We start from the raw sequence: 17317 nt of genomic DNA, 5'->3' as shown, positions 1-17317 counted from the left end.
ATTCTGTCCATGAAAACAATAACTAGTACTCCCACCTCCAAAATGACCACTGCTATGGGAGTCTATCACAAGATGAGGAATACGTGGGAGGACACAATCCATTTGAAGAACAAGTTACTTACCAACTGTAACGTTCTTTCGACTGGATGTTCTTCAGCCTACCCCGCAGTACAGTTCACGTTTTCTTACACTGTCCTCTCATGATGGGCCTTTCAGTCACAGGTCACGCCTGGGTGTTCCTCGAATATTTCCTCGGAAAAACAGAACTGAAGCCAACGGGCGCGGCTCAAGCTATTAATACCAACAGTGACGTCGACAGGGTACGGAGCCCGTCGAGGGACAATCGACGGCACGACCTCGAGCACAGCACCCTCTGCCAAATGTTTTTTTCGAAGCAGCGAAGCTGGCGATAACGAATATCACAAGATGAAGAATACGTGGGTGGAACATCCAGTCGAAAGAACGTTACAGTTGGTAAGTAACTTGTTCTTTTTTAAAAGAAATGGCCACCGGGGAAGGGAAAACAAAGTCTGTTTTCCCTTTCCATGGCAGCCATTGAAAATGGTTGTCAAAAAGTAAGCAAACAAAATGGCTGCCATGGAAGTAGTCCCTTCTCCCTTTCCATGGCGGGCATTCAAAAATTTGTGAAAAATGTAAACAAAAAAAACGGCCAGCATGGAAAGGAGAGAAGTCCCTCCTCATTGGCTGAGTGGCTGCCACACCCCCCCCCTCTGCCTCCCACCGGGGAAGGAAGCAATATTTTAGGGGGACGTAATCCCGGTCGGGTAATGCCCCAGCGAGCATCAATGAGATTGTATGTTACAATCTCATTGTTCCTCCGCCGCATACTAATTAGCAGTGGTCGAAGTGAGCGGGAGCGGTCGGGAGCAGTGCTCTTCTACTTTTTAAAATTACCTTTTACAGCTCCGTTCTGGAATGGTTTCGTTTTAAAATAAAAGTGTAGGAAGAAGTTGAAACTTGCCCTTTCAGTGCAATGCACTGAGCATTCCCTTAAACAGCAGGTGCATTTGTTTGGTGATGTGTATTGTGTGTGGGAGGAGACGTGATGATGGGGTTTGTGGGGAGTGGGTGCAGGCCAGCAGGGAACATAGTTCCACTACTTCTTTTCGTACACTTCGACCACTGCTAATTAGGCAATATGACACAAGGAGGGGGGCCATTACTGGTCTGGTAATGCCCCCAGGCCAAGTTAACAGAGCCTTGGGGGCATTACCCGACTGGTAATGGCCCCCCTCCGAGGGACATATAGCCATAGGTACGCTGGCATGTCGTACCTGGGTACTAATTGCAATTTTTCTCGAGTCGAGAAATGGCACTGCGACCGTTTCTCGAGAAATAGAAAATGACTGCCGGGAATCAGGCGAAGGGACTACTCGTAGTCCTATCTCCCATTCCATGGCCACCATTGAAATCAATGTAAAGAAATAAATGAAAAAAATGGCTGCAATGGAACAGGGAGAAGGGACTACCCGTAGTTCCTTCTCCCTTTCGATAGCGGCCAGTAGCAAAAGGAACCCCGTAGCCACGGCAATGAGGGGGCCTTTTTGGCCGGGTAATTCCATGGCAAGGGCCAATGACCTTGCTTCTAACAAGCTCATTGACCCTCGCCGGGAACTAATATTGTAAAGTGGTTCCTAGTTACTGAAAATTGATATGATATTAAGAAGAGAATATTCAGAAATCTACTTAAGTAAAATGTTTTCAACTAATCCTGGACTCTGTGCTCCCCATAGTTGCACAGATAAATACAGTCGTATCTTTTGCTTTCTTGGCACTAGTTAATAAGCTTTTAGGCATGCTAGGGAATCAGTGGTTTTGATTATTTTCCCTGGCAGCTTATACTAGAGCCACCAAATTGTACAGCCTGATATCATATTTACTGGTATTCTCATATATTCTGAGTACTAAAAAATAAATGATATCATCTTTGCTTAGATTGAAAGTCGTGTATCCTCATTTGGCCTTCCAAATATTACTGATGACAGTATCCTCATAACTTCATACCCTTTGTATCCTTAGATGGATTATGGAGTATTAGTGACAATATCCTCATAACTTCCTAACCTCAATAGCCTCATAACTTCATAACCTCTACACGTATTCGCTCTTGCTGTTGTGCATCAGTAGGATTAACTACTTTTGTACAAGTAACTAGTCAGCTGTTTGCATGGAGTAGTTTTCCTTTCTTTTATATTCGTATGTACACAATGTTCGTATGTCGTATACCTGCATGTCTTGTGGGGGCGATGGTTTTCTGTCTGGTGTATGTCTCATATATTTAATGGGGCCAAGTTTTGTTCATTGTGCTTAATTAATGATAATGGTTGCGTAGGTTTCTTGTGTGGTAGAACCTGATGGCCACAAGGCATAAATACGAAAATTAGGTACATAAGAATATATAACAAAGTAAGACTTCTTGGAGGAGGCAAATATGTGCTCACTGTGCCCACATTCAGATGCTAAAATGTGCTTCCACCATGATGCAAAAATGATCCAATGATGCAAACATTCTGATGCAAAAACCTACCCCTGAGCTACAGCAATGCCTTTAAAATGGATTTCATGAATAGAATATATAAATATGATGGTATTGGGTAGGGCAATTTGGTGTCCCAAGTATATGTTGCCAGGGAAAAGGCACGCCTAAAAGCTTACTAACTACTGCCAAGAAAGCAAAAGATATGACTGTATTAATTCGGGCCAACACTCAGAGGCGAAGTGTGGTCCCGGAACACTCATTTTGATGCAAATATGTCCTCGCAGAGACCACATTCAGATAAAGAATGCGCTCACAGTGTCCACATACCTACTGAAACATTTAAATGCTCTGCCTCACTACCTATAAAATAAATGAAAATGTACACACACCCTACAGGAAACCCTAGAAACCTATTTTGTTGCAAAGGCATTCTCCTAATCTTTCATCATCTTAACCCCCATCTTGGATAAATAGTGCCTTCATCCTCCAGGAATATCATTAACTAAAGTTTTCATGTTTGTGCCTGGCCTGCAGGGCTACCTGGAAGAATTGGTGCGTCTACGCGAATCTCAGTTGAAGGATCTGGAGGCAGAGAACAAGCGACTGCAGATGCGGTTGGAGGAGGTGAAGATACAGAACCAACTGGAGAAACGGGAGCTGGAAGGGGTCATCCTGGAGCTGCAGGAACAGCTGTACGTTTGCCCCGGGAGTGTGATGCACCGCTTGTCCCCGAACAGCATATCCGTTGCCCACCCATCAATTAATACTGACCCTCTACCTTGGCCCTATGCTGTGTCCAAATGGCAACAGGATAATCCCATTCCTTAACCATGCAGCGCTTCTTCTATGGGGTACACTCTCTTGAAGATCCCTAATTCAATACTGCCATGGACTCATTCTGTGATTTTGTGTCCACATCTCCTTTTATCCTGTAAGCCCAACATGATTTTACTATTCCATGAGTCGAAAAGATCATCTGTCTCTCTTTAATCATAAGACTGCTCTTTCCTTATCATGTTTATTGAATTAATGTACTTATTGACTAGCCGTGTTGCTAGACCTGAACACCAGAGCAGTAGTAGTTAGATGAAAAGGCACGGTCTAGCTAATCATTCATTCCTCGCCTCGTACTTCCCTCCCTGCGTCAATTCATTTTCATTCCTTAACCCTTCTTGTTTTCTTTTTTTTTTCTCGAATTCAGGACTGGTTTGATCCCCTGTGACAACCCTCACTTGTCGAACCTGTCCAAGGAAATGGCGACTCCTTTAGTGAACCAGTGGCCCTCGCTCGGGAATCTCAACGAGCACAAGTCCATCCTGAACCCCAAACTGTTCCGAAGGTAAATCTTCCATACCAAATCCAGGAAGGATTCTGGCCTAAATACACCTTGAATGTGAAAACCCACTGCTGTACAGAATCTGCTTTGCACCCATAGCAGTAAATCGACTACGGTGTGCAGAACTATAATATAATAGGGTATTAGGGGTCATAAGGAACTTAGCTGGCCACCAGACAAGACATAATATGCATCCTCCAGCATTGCATCATCCACAGATTCATATGCTTTGCATCTGGCCCAGGTGATGTTTCAGGAATACTTTATTTAGTAGAAAGGTGCATTAGTACCTATCTTTAATGTTCAACATTAGTACTGACGCTTCCTCTTATGATGTCACAGAGGTCAGGAAAAATTGGCGACCATCTTACATTCCTTTTTGACATCATCAGCGAGGATGTCTGAACACTGCTGCCTCAACATCAGCAGCTTTTTTGGCAGTAAATTGCCTTACAGTTTTTGTGGCACTTAAGCATATTTCCCGCTCTTTTTTCAACCCTTCTTTGCAGTCTCCATTCATTTTGCAATGAAGTCAAGGAAATACTTATTTTTTCTACTAGTGCCTGAATAATTGTATTGCATGTTCCTCTTATACTACTCCCTTACGCTGTTTTGTAAAACAAATTCTTCCATTTTTACTTTTTTGTTCCTAAGGTTTCTCAAGCATTGTATGCATTCCCTACTATGTTACTGTCTTTCAGTTGAAATGGTGGGAAGCTGCCGACAAGGCTTTAAAACTAGCATTCTTTAGGCTTGTAGGGCATGAAAGAAGGATTTCCGTGATGAGGATGAAAAAGAGGCCATTGCCCAGGTCCACTATTCACAGTATTCTGACAATTCAAAAATACTGTTTGCTCATTGGATCATTGGTGATCCCCACATACAAATGTTTAAAATCTCCTTGTACCCTTGTAAGGAGTCTACTGTACTAAAAACGACTTCAACAATATCAAAATCTACCTCTGAAATAACTTTATTTGAAAAAAATTGAAAAGAAAGACTTGCCACTTCCCACAGGTTCCAATGCGCCCTGTGGCTCAGCACCGAAAGCCCAGATACCCAAGATGAAATCATCCGAGAAGTCTCATTTGACACCATCTGACAAGGCTGCATTTCTGTTTCTTCTGCCACCAAGAGCTTTGACTTAATACAATGTTTAGGAACTGTGACAAGGTCAGTACTCTGACGCCCCTTGTCAAGGGGTGTAAGGACCCCTCTCAGCCTTGGGTAGGTGGCCTACCAAAGTGGAAGCCAGAGCCGTTCCTTCCCCAGAGGGGAAAGGTGGCAATTGAGGGGGACCCAGTTCCTATGCCCTCTCCAGGTGCATGCATGTTTCTTGGCAGATCACCCCTTACCTCTTGAGAATCAGGCTGGCCAGTGTCTTTCCATTTCTTGCAGATCCATTCAAAGGGCATCTAATTCCTTGGGAGACAACCAGGGTAGGACTTGGGTATAAAATTGTCTTGGGCACCAATGAAAAAGTGGCCCACAATTGCAAATGGCTATTCATTCCTTTTGCGACACTGTTTGAATAGTACCCACGGGGGAATCTTTTGATAAAATGTGATGCAAATTGTGCAATTTAAAGAATATTTATTCAGCAACACTGGGTCACACTAGCATTTTGGGGTTTTGGTTCGGGCATTGGCCTTTTGTCCTGTAGGCCAGTCTGAACCTGGTGACCACCCGCAAGACAGTGACCCACCAGCATCTCACACCAGCAGATTCCAGACACCCAGCGGCCAAGGTAAAAGAGAAAGAGAGAAGGCAAACAAAACGTCAGAGAGCCCGCACAGCCGCCAGGGATGCCGCACACAGCTTCCCGAGAACTGCGCGCATGGCACACTGACACCAGCGCCAGCACTTATAAAGACAAGACAACACAGACTTGCAGCGGAGCAGCTTTCATATTTGAGTAAGGAGTGTTACTTACCTGATTTAAACTTCAGTCCAAAGCAGCTTTCCAACATGAACTGGGACACTCTGCAATGCGGGCCACAATTGATACAGCATGGCAGCCCTGTGTGGGAAAAGGGGAGGCGGCTTACCCCCTTATTTGTAACCACTGACTGCTGTGACACCTCTCGGGCAACGGAGGCAGGGTTAGGTTGGTCAGGGTCAGAATTCCAATGGGAAAAGGCAGGGGAGGATAAGAAGAGGGACAGGAAGCTGTGGGTCAGAGGAGGTGAAAGTGGCAGACCAAGAGACCAGCAGGAGGAAGGACCGGGGACTGGAGTGTGGAGGCATTTGGAAGAAAAGGTGAGGTATTGGTTGGTGAGACCAAGTTGTACTGTAAGGTGAATGTGTTTGTAAGCTAGGTGAGTGAGAGTGTTTGAGAGTAGATAGTGAGTAGGAAATGTTTGGGGGAGTGAAAGGAGGGTGACTGTGGAAGAAGGTGTGGGAGGTGTGTAGAGTAGTGAGGAGGGAGTAGTAGTGTGGAGAAGAGGGTAGTAGTGTAGAGAGGAAGTAGAATTACAATTACAATTACAATGGTCATAACATCAATGGGTGGAGGAAGACGATAGAATGGGAAGAAGAGGCACTGGAGTGACAGACGGAAAGAGTAACAGGAGAGCATAGAGGGGAGAAGTTAGAAGGAGAAGAGTAGTGGAGAAGAGCAAGCATTAGGGATAGGAACATCAGGGCACGAGAGGAAGGAGCCAGAGTGGGACTTGATTGTCTGTAAGGCACAACCCTACATTTCCTTTAGAACGAACATAGGTGAACATAGGCGTATACCAAGCTTAGAATGCCCCAGACAGAGTGTAGATAAAGTGATTGCCTTTAGGTCCTCATTAAACCTAATGCAACATAACATTTCAATTGAGGTAATTCTTTGACCGATGAATGAGTTCTTTTATTTATGCATTTAGTCGTTTGTATAGTGCTGGAGCCTGCAGACATCACGGCACAGAAGAGGGCAAGGAAAAAACAAGATTCGGAAACCTAGAAGTACACGAAGGTCCAGTATTATTCAATCAGGAGGGTTTTCAACCGTTTCCTAAATTTCAAGAGATTAGATTCGGTGCAGAGTTCTTTCAGTAGTTTATGCCAGGCTGTAGATGCCTGCCCAGGAAAGGATCTACCGTATCCTCTGACCCGTTTATTGCTAGGAACCCCAATACTTATTTCATCACTGGATCTAGTGGCTCTTTTGGGGACGAGCACTTTCATGCGTCTCTTTAAGTATTCTGGGGCTTGACCATAACAGCATTTATGCACAACAGTAAGTTCCTTAAATCAAGTCCTAGCCTCCACCGGGATCCAGTGAAGGTTTCTCCTGTGCTCCGAGATAGGCTCCTAAATGTGGACGTTTTTACCAGGTGCACGGCATCATTTTGTAAAACCTGCAAGTTGGCCAACAATGCCCTAATGAGTAAAGCATTACAATAGTCGATCCTGGGCAAAAATTAACACACAAGCTAAGATCATCCAATTAGACTCTCAGTAATCTGAGGTGATACTGAGCCAATAAGCCCAGAAACGGCGGGCCATTACCGCCTAAGGTAATGCCCCCAGGGCCCACAGTTACAGGCCCGGGTGCAGCAAATGGCCCGCCGTCGAGGGGCTTATTGCCAGTAGTACCCTGGCATGTTAGACCAGGGTACTAATGTTTTTTTATCCCCCAGCTGCGAGACATGTTGTGTTTCACAGCAGAATATTTTTTTTTTAAAGTAACAAAAAAATTGCCGCCGTGGACAGAAAACATAGTCCGTTTTCTCTTTCTGCGGCGGCCATAGTAAACAAAGAATTTTGCCACCTTGGAAGTGGAGAAGGGGCTACGTGTAGTGCCGTCTCCCTTTCCATGGTGGCCATTCACTTAAAATGAAAACAAAAGTAAACAGAAAAAATGGCCACCATGGCGAAGAGACTATGTGTGGTCCCTTCTCCCTTTCCATGGTCGCCTGAAAAAAAAATAAAAGAAGACGACCTGTGGGATTACCATCTGGTAAGGCTTGCAAATGTACCAATTGGTACATTTGTTTCCAGTGAAAAACCCTGCACCAGGTACTAATGAGTTTTATTTATCACATTTTGTGGGTGGTCTGAACTAAGAGAAGACGCTTCCAGAACGACTCCTAAAGTCTTCAACTTTGGGGATGTAGTGTTTATGAATAGTAAATCCCATGTAAGAGTCTTCTAGCTTCCCTTTAGCTTGGGATAAACCAAAAAGAAACAGTTCAGACTTTGCAGCGTTCAGACACATGCCATTATCTGTCATCCAGCTCTGAATAGTGCTATAGACCAGTGAGACTCTCTCTGCGTCTGTCTTATAAACTCCACAAAGCTCGAGGACGAGCGGTGTGTTGTCTGCATAATTAGTAAAATAGACACCTCGATCATCCAGAAGAGTACACAGACGTTGACAGAAAACATTGAACAGGGTGGGCGACAAGCATGCCCTGTGTGGGACGCCACACTTCAGCACCTCAAGAGTCGAGCCTGCATCCCCCCAATCTTAGATAATCTATCATCCAGGAATGAGGCGATCCATGCAGATGCATCATCAGAGCATCCACCTACCATCCTCATCCTGCTCATGAGTTTAGTATGGTCCACCAGGTCAACGGCTGCTGACGGATCTAATAGCATCCGCAGCCCTGCCTTGCTTTTGTGAGCAGGAGCATTTCTTTCTGTCAGTCCACCAGGGCACATTCAGTGCTGTGGTGTACTCTAAAGCCTCCAATGCAGGGCCTGTGCACTTTCAAAATATTCTTGTATTTGGATTGTTGCCATCCTATCAATTATTTTCAGAAGAAAGGGAGCATTACAAATGGGACTGTAGTTCGAATAGTTGTTAGGGTCCAGGCCAGGCTTTTTTATCAACACAGTCACCACAACTTTTTTTAAAGCCATGGGAATTTTGCTCTCTCTAAAAGAAGCATTAATTAGGCGAGTCAAAAAGGGTACAAACAATTCTCTATTCCCCAAGTTAATCTTCGAGGGAAGGGTTTCCCCAACACAGGTCGATGGTCTCATGGATTTTAGGGCTTTTTCCAGCTCATCATCTTGAATCGGTTCAAGCGAGAATTTGGGATATTCTAATATTGCTGTTTTGCTCTCATTCTCTATATATGTCTCTATGTCAACCCGTTCTTTATTGAGGACAATATTACCATGAGCTTTTGCAATCTTGTCTGAGAATGCTTTCTGGATATTTTGGCAGTCTGTGTTAGAGGGCATCATTTTATGTATCACAGCTTTGGGTTTTTCTAAGTCTTTAAGAATATTGAACAATTTCTTAGAGTCATTTTTTGCATTAAGGATTTGGCGAATCAAAATAGTATTATTTTTCGCCAAGACGATTTCAGCACGATATGCTTTCTCTAGTGCTTTCCACATATATTTGTTAAAGGGGGTTTTGTCCCAGAGTCTTTCTGTCTTCCATTTTTCTTTTTAAGTTTAGTCAGAGATGCCGTATACCACTTCTGGTTGTTGGTCTTCTCCCTACAGCTTTTGATTTTGATGGGAGCTACATGATCTAACAGATTAAATATCACCTTTTCGTACTCTGAAGCTAATAAATCAGATGAATCTGAAGCTGAAGTAATCTTCATAAAATGAGTAACACAAGTCGCCAAGCCTTCTTGGCTTAATTTATTATAGTTCCTGCTGACCACTTTCCTCAAAGAATTTTTTTAATCTAGGATAAGGAAGGCCATTTCGAGATTAAAGGAGCCAAAGAAGTGTTCCGACCAAATACAAGGGCTTACAATTAATATGGTCAGAAGTACATTTGTACTGATGACCCAGTCCACAATATTCCCCAGCGTGTGTGTGGGGAGCTTGATTCTTGGACAATGGAAATGTATAATTCATTTGAAAAGATGCACTTTATTTGAAGGTATACATTTGATCAAGTCTTGCTTTTAACATTTGAGTAGATCCTAAACATGCTTATGTGGTTGTAGGAGAATTGTAAGAAAGGTATGCATTTTATCCTTGAATAAGGGAATCAGCAATTTATTTGACGGAATTTACTTGATCAAGTGGCACTTTGTTTGAAGGTAATTCATGTGACAAGAGTACTTGTGATGTAGGAGATTGGTAACCAAGAGATGTATTTTATCCTCAGACAAGGCACTCTATACCAAACGAATTTCCTTCAAAGAAGTTTACTTTGTTGTCCTTTTATTTTGCAATGCATGATTTGTTAATAGTTGAAGGAATAATCTCTATATAAAAAGTAATGCGCAAAAAATACAATGACCTCATTTGATTTATTGTTGTTCTACTTTGCACTAGCAAGTAGTGTACCTAGGCATTCTGACTACAGCTGAGGACATATTAATAACAAAGTTGTCTCATATTGGGCTTGATTGAAATTCAGACATATCTCAAACAGGGTTCTAATTTGACACTGCATTTATTCTGCATTTTAATAAATTAACGATCCAAATGTCACCATGCAGTCTCCCGGGGAGCTCTGTTCCTTCCCTCACCCATCAACCTACTTCTGATTTTCTTTGCAGAACAATCCATCAATCACTGTTCACTAACATATTGCATGTTGCATGTCATTTTACACAGGCACAGCTTTGCCAGCACGGAACAGTTGTCAGCTGAGATGAGCCTCAGTTCAGACTCCCAAAGGCAGGCTGACGGGAAGCAAGACAGTGAACCTTGGGGTCCCCTGGGTGAGTGCTCATCTTTCATGATCTTTTCTTATTTCTCAAACCAAAAGCAGAATTATTACAACACTATTCATCATTCTCCTACTAGTCTTTATCCCGAAACACAGTGAGATGTTGTATTTGCTCTTGTTCTCTGTTGGATGGTGAGAGGTGAATGTCTGTAGATTTTCCTCATGATGGAGGATATACTGAATGACTATCCAATCCCTTTCTCTGGTTGGGCATAAGGGGTGGGTGAAACTGCTGTCTCTGGTCTCTGATAAGTGGTAAGTGTATTGACCTGCCTCTAGAAATCCTTTTATTGTCAAAGCCAATTCCACAATACATTCCTGATTAGTCTCTCATGGACCCCTCCACAATCCTCCTGGATAAATGGGGTTATTTTGTTCTCTTGCTAGGGTCTTGCCGTGCCTGCTCTCGGTTCGTCTGCCAGGGTTCAGGACCCCCTCTGGAAGTCAAGTTCAACCAACCCATCCTGTGTGATCCCTAATTTCTGACCAGAGCTCTCCCTGGCATCACTCACAGTCTCTTGTACAGTAGAGTATTTCTGGCCAATGACATCCTTTTGAAGGAATGGCCTTTCATCTAGCAGCCATTGGGGGCAGGGGCAGGGGGCTCTGCCCATTTGTATCACTCTTAGTGTAACTTCTTGTTCTTCTGAAGCAAGCTTCACAGAGTCTCCTTAAGTTGAGGTGGTCCTCAAGGGTGTGATCCTGGAGGGTGCTGACATGCTGGTTCGGGCTCTGTGTCACAGCCCTGTCTTAGAGTCCTGAACATAGAACCTCATGGCCTTGTGAGGGTGTAGAAGTAGGATACAAACACGGGCGGAATGCTTTTGGCTGTAGACTTCTATTGGTGAGAAAATAAATGAGAAAACGTTGTCTGACCCTAGTTCTAAGAGGGGGGTCCCGGCCTCAACTAAATACTAAGGCATCTGTCAGGATGTCAGTTTAAAGCAAAAAGTCCACCGTCCTGTGTCCTAAAACCTTTTTTTCAAGCCCTTATGTTATTAACCCAACTAAGGAAAAGGGGGGGTCTTCTGGACGACAGCTGAAAATTCACCTCTGGGTGATGCAAAATAAATATTCTTCTCAAAGGATACAAATCAAAAGTCTCAAAAGGTTCCTTTGATTGAGGTGCCAGTAAAGCACATGGAACAAAATAACTAGTATCTTCAGTTTTAGGGGGTTGACTCCCTCACCTGACCTTTCTCAGGTTTCTCGGTTGTTTTCCTAATGTCAGGACAATTGTCTTTCTTCTCCTGGTCTTTATTAGACTCTTCACAATGCCAAGAGAATGACTCCCTCCTCTTGGATCCTTTAACAATGTTCACAAACACCAGGGGGTATGTCTCCCTTCCCCTGGCCTTTCTCAAGATCTTACAGTGCCAAAAGAATGACTCACCTCTCTTGACTCCTTCCACAATGTTAACAAATACATAGAGGTTTTTCACCCTCCCCTGGCTTTTCTCACAATACTCACTGTGTTTGCAGACCACCTGGTTCACTATCCTGCCAGGTACTGTGACTATGATGATGGCATTGGAGGCAGTTTATTATTGGGTGTGGATCCAATCCCTTCTTAGCTATTCTTGATTCTCAATAATTGTACCCAGTTCACTGTCCTGACAGGTTTTCTTTTTTGTTGGGTCCAGACCCATTTGGTTTCTTTTTCTCTGGTCCCAGGCCCCTTTGGTTTCTTCCTCTCGGGTCCCAGGCCCCTTGACGAAGGCGTATTACGTGGGCTATGGGGATACCATGTTCTCCCCAAGTTGTCACTAATTCCATAGGGGGCTTCCGTGCCCAAGATATCCATCATCCCCAGGGGGACTATGAAGTAGCGACCTCTCCTCCCTGGCCTCATGGGAAAGGGCTCCTCCTAGGGAAGAAGTGACGACATCCAGGGATTCAACACAACCTCCTCTTGCCTTCCAACATGCAGAGCCAATGCTCACTCATTCCAGTGCACCTTGTACTCAACCTCATCTCTAGCCCTCAAGCTGAATGCTGACTAACATCCTTGACATTCCGAACTTGCTTGTTCCTCCTCCCACTTTTCCCCTACAACTAACAGACTTAAGTTTCTAAACTTGCTTTCTGGTGCTCTACCTGCATCTCCAGTGGTTCTGTGGCTGTCCACCCTCACTCTGTGTGTTTCCTTTCCTCTTTTCCAACTGCCTCACCTCCCCGCTTCCAACTTCTATATCTTTTCCTGTTCTGATCACCTTCCACTTTCCTCTTTCTACACTACCAGCTCTTCCTACACCACCAACTCCTATTCCACCTCTCCCTCTTCTGGGAACTTCATTTCCTCCTGCACCACATTTTCTGCCACCACCCACTTCTCCTCTGCCTCCAACTCCTCCTGCAGTACCAGGTCATTCTTCACCTGCATGTCTTCCTGCACCTTAAGATTTTTCTCGACCACCACCTCCATCTCCTCCTCAAACTTAACCGCTCATCCTCTCGCTGCTTCACTACTCCAAACTTATATACCCAACTGTTAATTGTGCAGGCTTTCATAAGGGTTCCTCCATCTCCATGGAGGTGAGGGGATGTGCTTAGGTTAAGGATCTGCCACTGAGTGCAGTAATCTTTTTTGCTTGGGTAATGGGTACTGAGCCCAGAGCAATGCCAGCGGTTAAGGTTAATTCTAAATCCTCCAGCCATCACCCCGTTTGTTTTGCTATCGCACAATCACTGTGGACTGGAAATCTTGTGTTCTTTTCTCTAAGGGGTGCACAGAAGGATGGCTATATCTTGTCTGTCTTCAAGAAATGGAAAATAAATGTTGCTGTCCCTGGTCTGCATGAGTTTGATCAATGGGAAAATGTGTTACCAGAAACTCTAGTATGACTACTCCGTAGGCTTCCCTATTACCAATGATTGGAAACTTTGTAACAAAGTAGTTAGGATTGAAAGGGGATGCACAATTAAAACAAATACATCTCAGGGAACATCAAAGCATTCTCTCATTCATGTAGCAGTTTCGTCTCCCCTGCACCCTGCCCAGGAGTCACCTGCGTGTCTCTCCTTCAGTTGTCCCATAAATGTCAACTAATTTACAGAGAAAGCGTTTCCCCAAAACAAAAACCTGAATAGCTTAAATAGCTCCAGGTTGACACATCCAAGTTGTGGCTCTGCCTCAGAATATGGATTCAGAAAGAAAGCTGGCAATGTAACTACCTGGGTCAGATGAAACATAGATACAATGTTGGGTACAAAAGAGAGATGAGGTCTGAAAGTCATTTTCTCTCCATGGCATTTCAGATATGGCTCCCGGTAGCATGCGGCCTGGAGTTCCTCTACTTGCAAAGCTGAAGTGACAGTGTCTAAGAAAGCAGCCTTCCAGGTTACCAAACATAGCTGACAATGCCATACACTAAAAGAGCTTGTGATCTTAAGTAGAGGGACCATTGAAGACGCATGCAGCATCCGAGGCCGAGACAGGTGGCTTGCAATCTAAGTACATACTTGAAGGGCCTTTTTGCAACAGGGAGAGGTTTGTTCTTGTCAAAGTGCCCCAGGGAGACCACTGTTGACATTTCCTCAGCAATGACCTGGAACGTGCAATCCAGATTCGTTGGGGTAACCATATAAGGTGTCACCCGGACTTTCTTGGCCTCCATCAGCACATCATGGTGAAGAGAAGGAATCCCTGTTTTGTCCTTTCTCATGCCCAACATTTCCACCAGGACACCTCCCTCCACTGTAGGAGAAAGCAACGACGGGCCTGGAGAATCTTCGAGTGGAGCTTTGTAAAGGAGGAGCAGAGATCCTCTCCATGATTCCCATCAAACAGGGTGTCAGCCACATCCATATTGGTCAGAGAAGGTGTCCGACTATTTGGAGGACGAGGAGGACGAGGAGGAGCAGGGACCACTCTGGGCAGAGAAGGCAGAAGAGCTGCTCTGAGAGCCTGAGGAACAGGAGGAGATGCTGTTATAGTAAAGGACTTTGTCACCCAAGCCTGGGGCACTGGATTCAAGGTTTAGTTGTTGTAAAGGCCTGACCTAAAGTGTCGGGAGAACGAGGTAGCCTTGCTAGAGACCAATTGAATATCCTCATTTTTTTAACCTTTATTTATTTAATTCATTTTCCACAAGTAACAAGCAATATATGTGCGACAATCACTTCCACTTTCTGTATCAATAGCATAGTTGGGCAAACACTGTATAATAAAGCCTCCTTCTACCCCCTTGCACTCCAGGAACAAAAATGGCCCAATAGATGGCCTACTCTCCTAAGCATTTTACAGAGCCAAAAAATAACATCATAAATCAAAGAACAAGTCAATCAGCATTGCTAGTATCACAAACATAAATTGGACATGCCATGATGTGATCTATCTATAGGCTGATCAACATCACAACTCGCAGGTGGGATGCACCTTTCACTTGAATGGGAAGTTGTCTGAGTGGAGGAAGGTGTGCCAAATGGATGGAACCGAACTTCCAAGCTACTTGACCTCTCTAGGGATGTCCCTACAGTCACCGACTCTATTAAGTCAAGAGTCCATTTCACAATGTTCGCTAAATGAGAGTCTTGCCACGGCATGGCACTTAGTCGCTTTGCAAGTGTAAGGTGGTTCTCCCAAGGGAAAGGGGGGAAAGAGCAGCTACCGGTAAGAGTCCTGAGCAGGGGATTCTACACCTTAACGCAGACATGTGCACATTTGAACCCAGGGGGAGGGATGGTCTAATCTTTGCCCTATGAACCGCCCAGCCCTGGTTGCCAGCCGTCCTATGGTTGCACCAGGTGAAATAAACAGTCACACCTCATGTGATTTGGATAGAGTAAAACTTCTTATTTATATAACAGTAATATACCAACAGATCTGCTCTTTGGTATCCCTGAGTAAAATGGCATTTACAAATTCCTCTAGTTCAGTTGATGCACATACATTTAGGATTCCTTCTTACATTTCCTCCAATAGTTCTAGTTCTCTTTAACCCCCAGTGTGGTTACTGGAGGGGGCAGCACCCGTCAAAGTGGATAAGTCAATACACAAATAGTACAGTGGGAACACTTATGACTTATATCAGTCTATTTGAATAATTACATAACTGTTTTCCCTTTGCTGTGAGCACTTAGCACATCATCCTTCACATATGGTAAGTAACCAACTGTTTCACAGTGATGAGGAGCCTTTGCGAGTAAGCTTATTTATATTTGATAAATAAATAACTCGTTTACTTCAATGGGAGCCTTTGCGAGCCAGATTTGTCACACTAGATAAATGAACCCTTCCATCACCTCAGTGGGGCATTTGAGAGCAGGATTATTCACATTTGAGAAGTAACCAACTCTTTTACTTCATGAGGGGCATTTGCGAGTGACATTTGTCACATTAGATGAGTAAACAAGTCTTTGACTTCATAAGGGGCATTTGCGAGCGAGGTTTGTCACATTAGATAAATAAACAACTCTTTCACTTATTGAGGGGCATTTGCGAGCGAGGTTTGTCACATTAGATAAATAAACAACTCTCACTTATTGAGGGGCATTTGCGAGCAAGAGTTGTCACATTAGATACATAAACAACTCTTTCACTTCATTTAGCACTTCCCAGCAGCTGCAGGCCACCATCTATGCCCCCTCATACGGTGCAGACTCACATCAGGTCGTCCTCTGAGTCCTGAGAGAAAACCTCCCTCCTAAGAGCCACTCGGCGGTCCCGGCCCATAATGGTTGTTACCTCAATACCCCCAGAGCCACCCGCGTTGGGCGTTACTCTCGGCCTAGGAGATCTTTGATTGGGACTCTAAGGTGCAAAGTCCGGCAGGGTGCCCTGAAATTATCTCTGTGTTCTGACAAGAGCTCCCAGACTACTTTCTTCCCCACACATGCAGCAGTAAACGTAGTAAAACTCCTATGAAGTCGTCCCTACCCCTGAAGGCTTTCTCTAATGTTCCCCCTCTCTCTCTACTCTGCGTACATGAACGCACCACAGAGATGTGGTATCAGCAATAATCAGTTAACATATATCCCCCTTCACTCTCCGACGTTCTTCTTCAATAAAGCTGAAACAGGAAATTGACATTGGCCGTCAAGGCTGCAACGGCGAGATAATATACTTTTCTACTTATCACGGGCCACACTATGTTGCCAGCTTCGTGGACCTTTTCCGCTCCTACCTCCTGTCACAGAAACAAGGGAAAGGCAGACTTGCATCCGCTACCGTCTGTCCTTGGAACTGGCGCGAACACATAGGCACTTCCAGCCCGTGCTGGGCTGTGTCCCCCACCACGCAGTGCGCTTCCTCTAACCTGGAGATGGGAGAGCGTATACCGGTCAGGTACAGCCCTCAGTGGATCTCTTCAGCACAGAGGGCCAGGACGCCCCTGCGCATTCTTGAAGACAATGCTCTCTCTCTACGCACCTTGCCGCCACTATATACATTCCATGGTCCTGTCCACCTGTCCTCCAGACGGGGAGACAGTGACAGGATTTTTGTAAAAATAGCCTCATCTTTGCTCCCACTGCCCCTGCAGGCGGCCTGTACCAGGTCCCCCGGATACTGAGAGAAATAAATACCAGCAGACATAAAAACAGGACTGATATTATTCAGGTAAGAATCCCTCTCCATGCATTAAAATTTAAAACTCCCTCATTGGCATACCATATTATATTCTGTTTTTGTTAGACAATTGCTCGTTCTGTGTCCGAGGTGGCCTCTGAGGGAAGTGCGATTGTCGGAGGTGCGGCTTGACACGGCTTGACACGGAGGTGCGGCTTGACACGTTCGACGCGTAGGACGCGTAGGAGGGTCCTTTCTTCGAATCCTGCATCCCGTTTCGCTCGAGTGTGCAGGCGAGGGAGAGAGGCAGCGAGGACAACAACGCGG

General features: G+C 44.7%; 1 protein-coding gene across 2 annotated transcripts in view; it reads left to right on the top strand.

The window, feature by feature from the left end:
- The window catches only part of RUNDC3A (RUN domain containing 3A), a 341256-nt gene that overhangs the window by 296913 nt on the left and 27026 nt on the right, over positions 1 to 17317 (top strand). For both annotated transcript variants that reach the window (XM_069634297.1, XM_069634296.1), the window contains exons 8-10: positions 3035 to 3192; positions 3702 to 3839; positions 10368 to 10474. In XM_069634297.1, coding sequence (XP_069490398.1) covers positions 3035 to 3192; positions 3702 to 3839; positions 10368 to 10474 — 403 coding nt within the window. The remainder of the gene's footprint in view (positions 1 to 3034; positions 3193 to 3701; positions 3840 to 10367; positions 10475 to 17317) is intronic.

This window comes from Ambystoma mexicanum, chromosome 13 (assembly GCF_040938575.1).
Source record: "Ambystoma mexicanum isolate Mex_15411 chromosome 13, UKY_AmexF1_1, whole genome shotgun sequence".
Lineage (NCBI taxonomy): Eukaryota > Metazoa > Chordata > Amphibia > Caudata > Ambystomatidae > Ambystoma > Ambystoma mexicanum.
The sequence above is the reverse complement of the archived record's forward strand: the minus strand, read 5'-3'. Positions and strand labels throughout refer to the sequence as shown.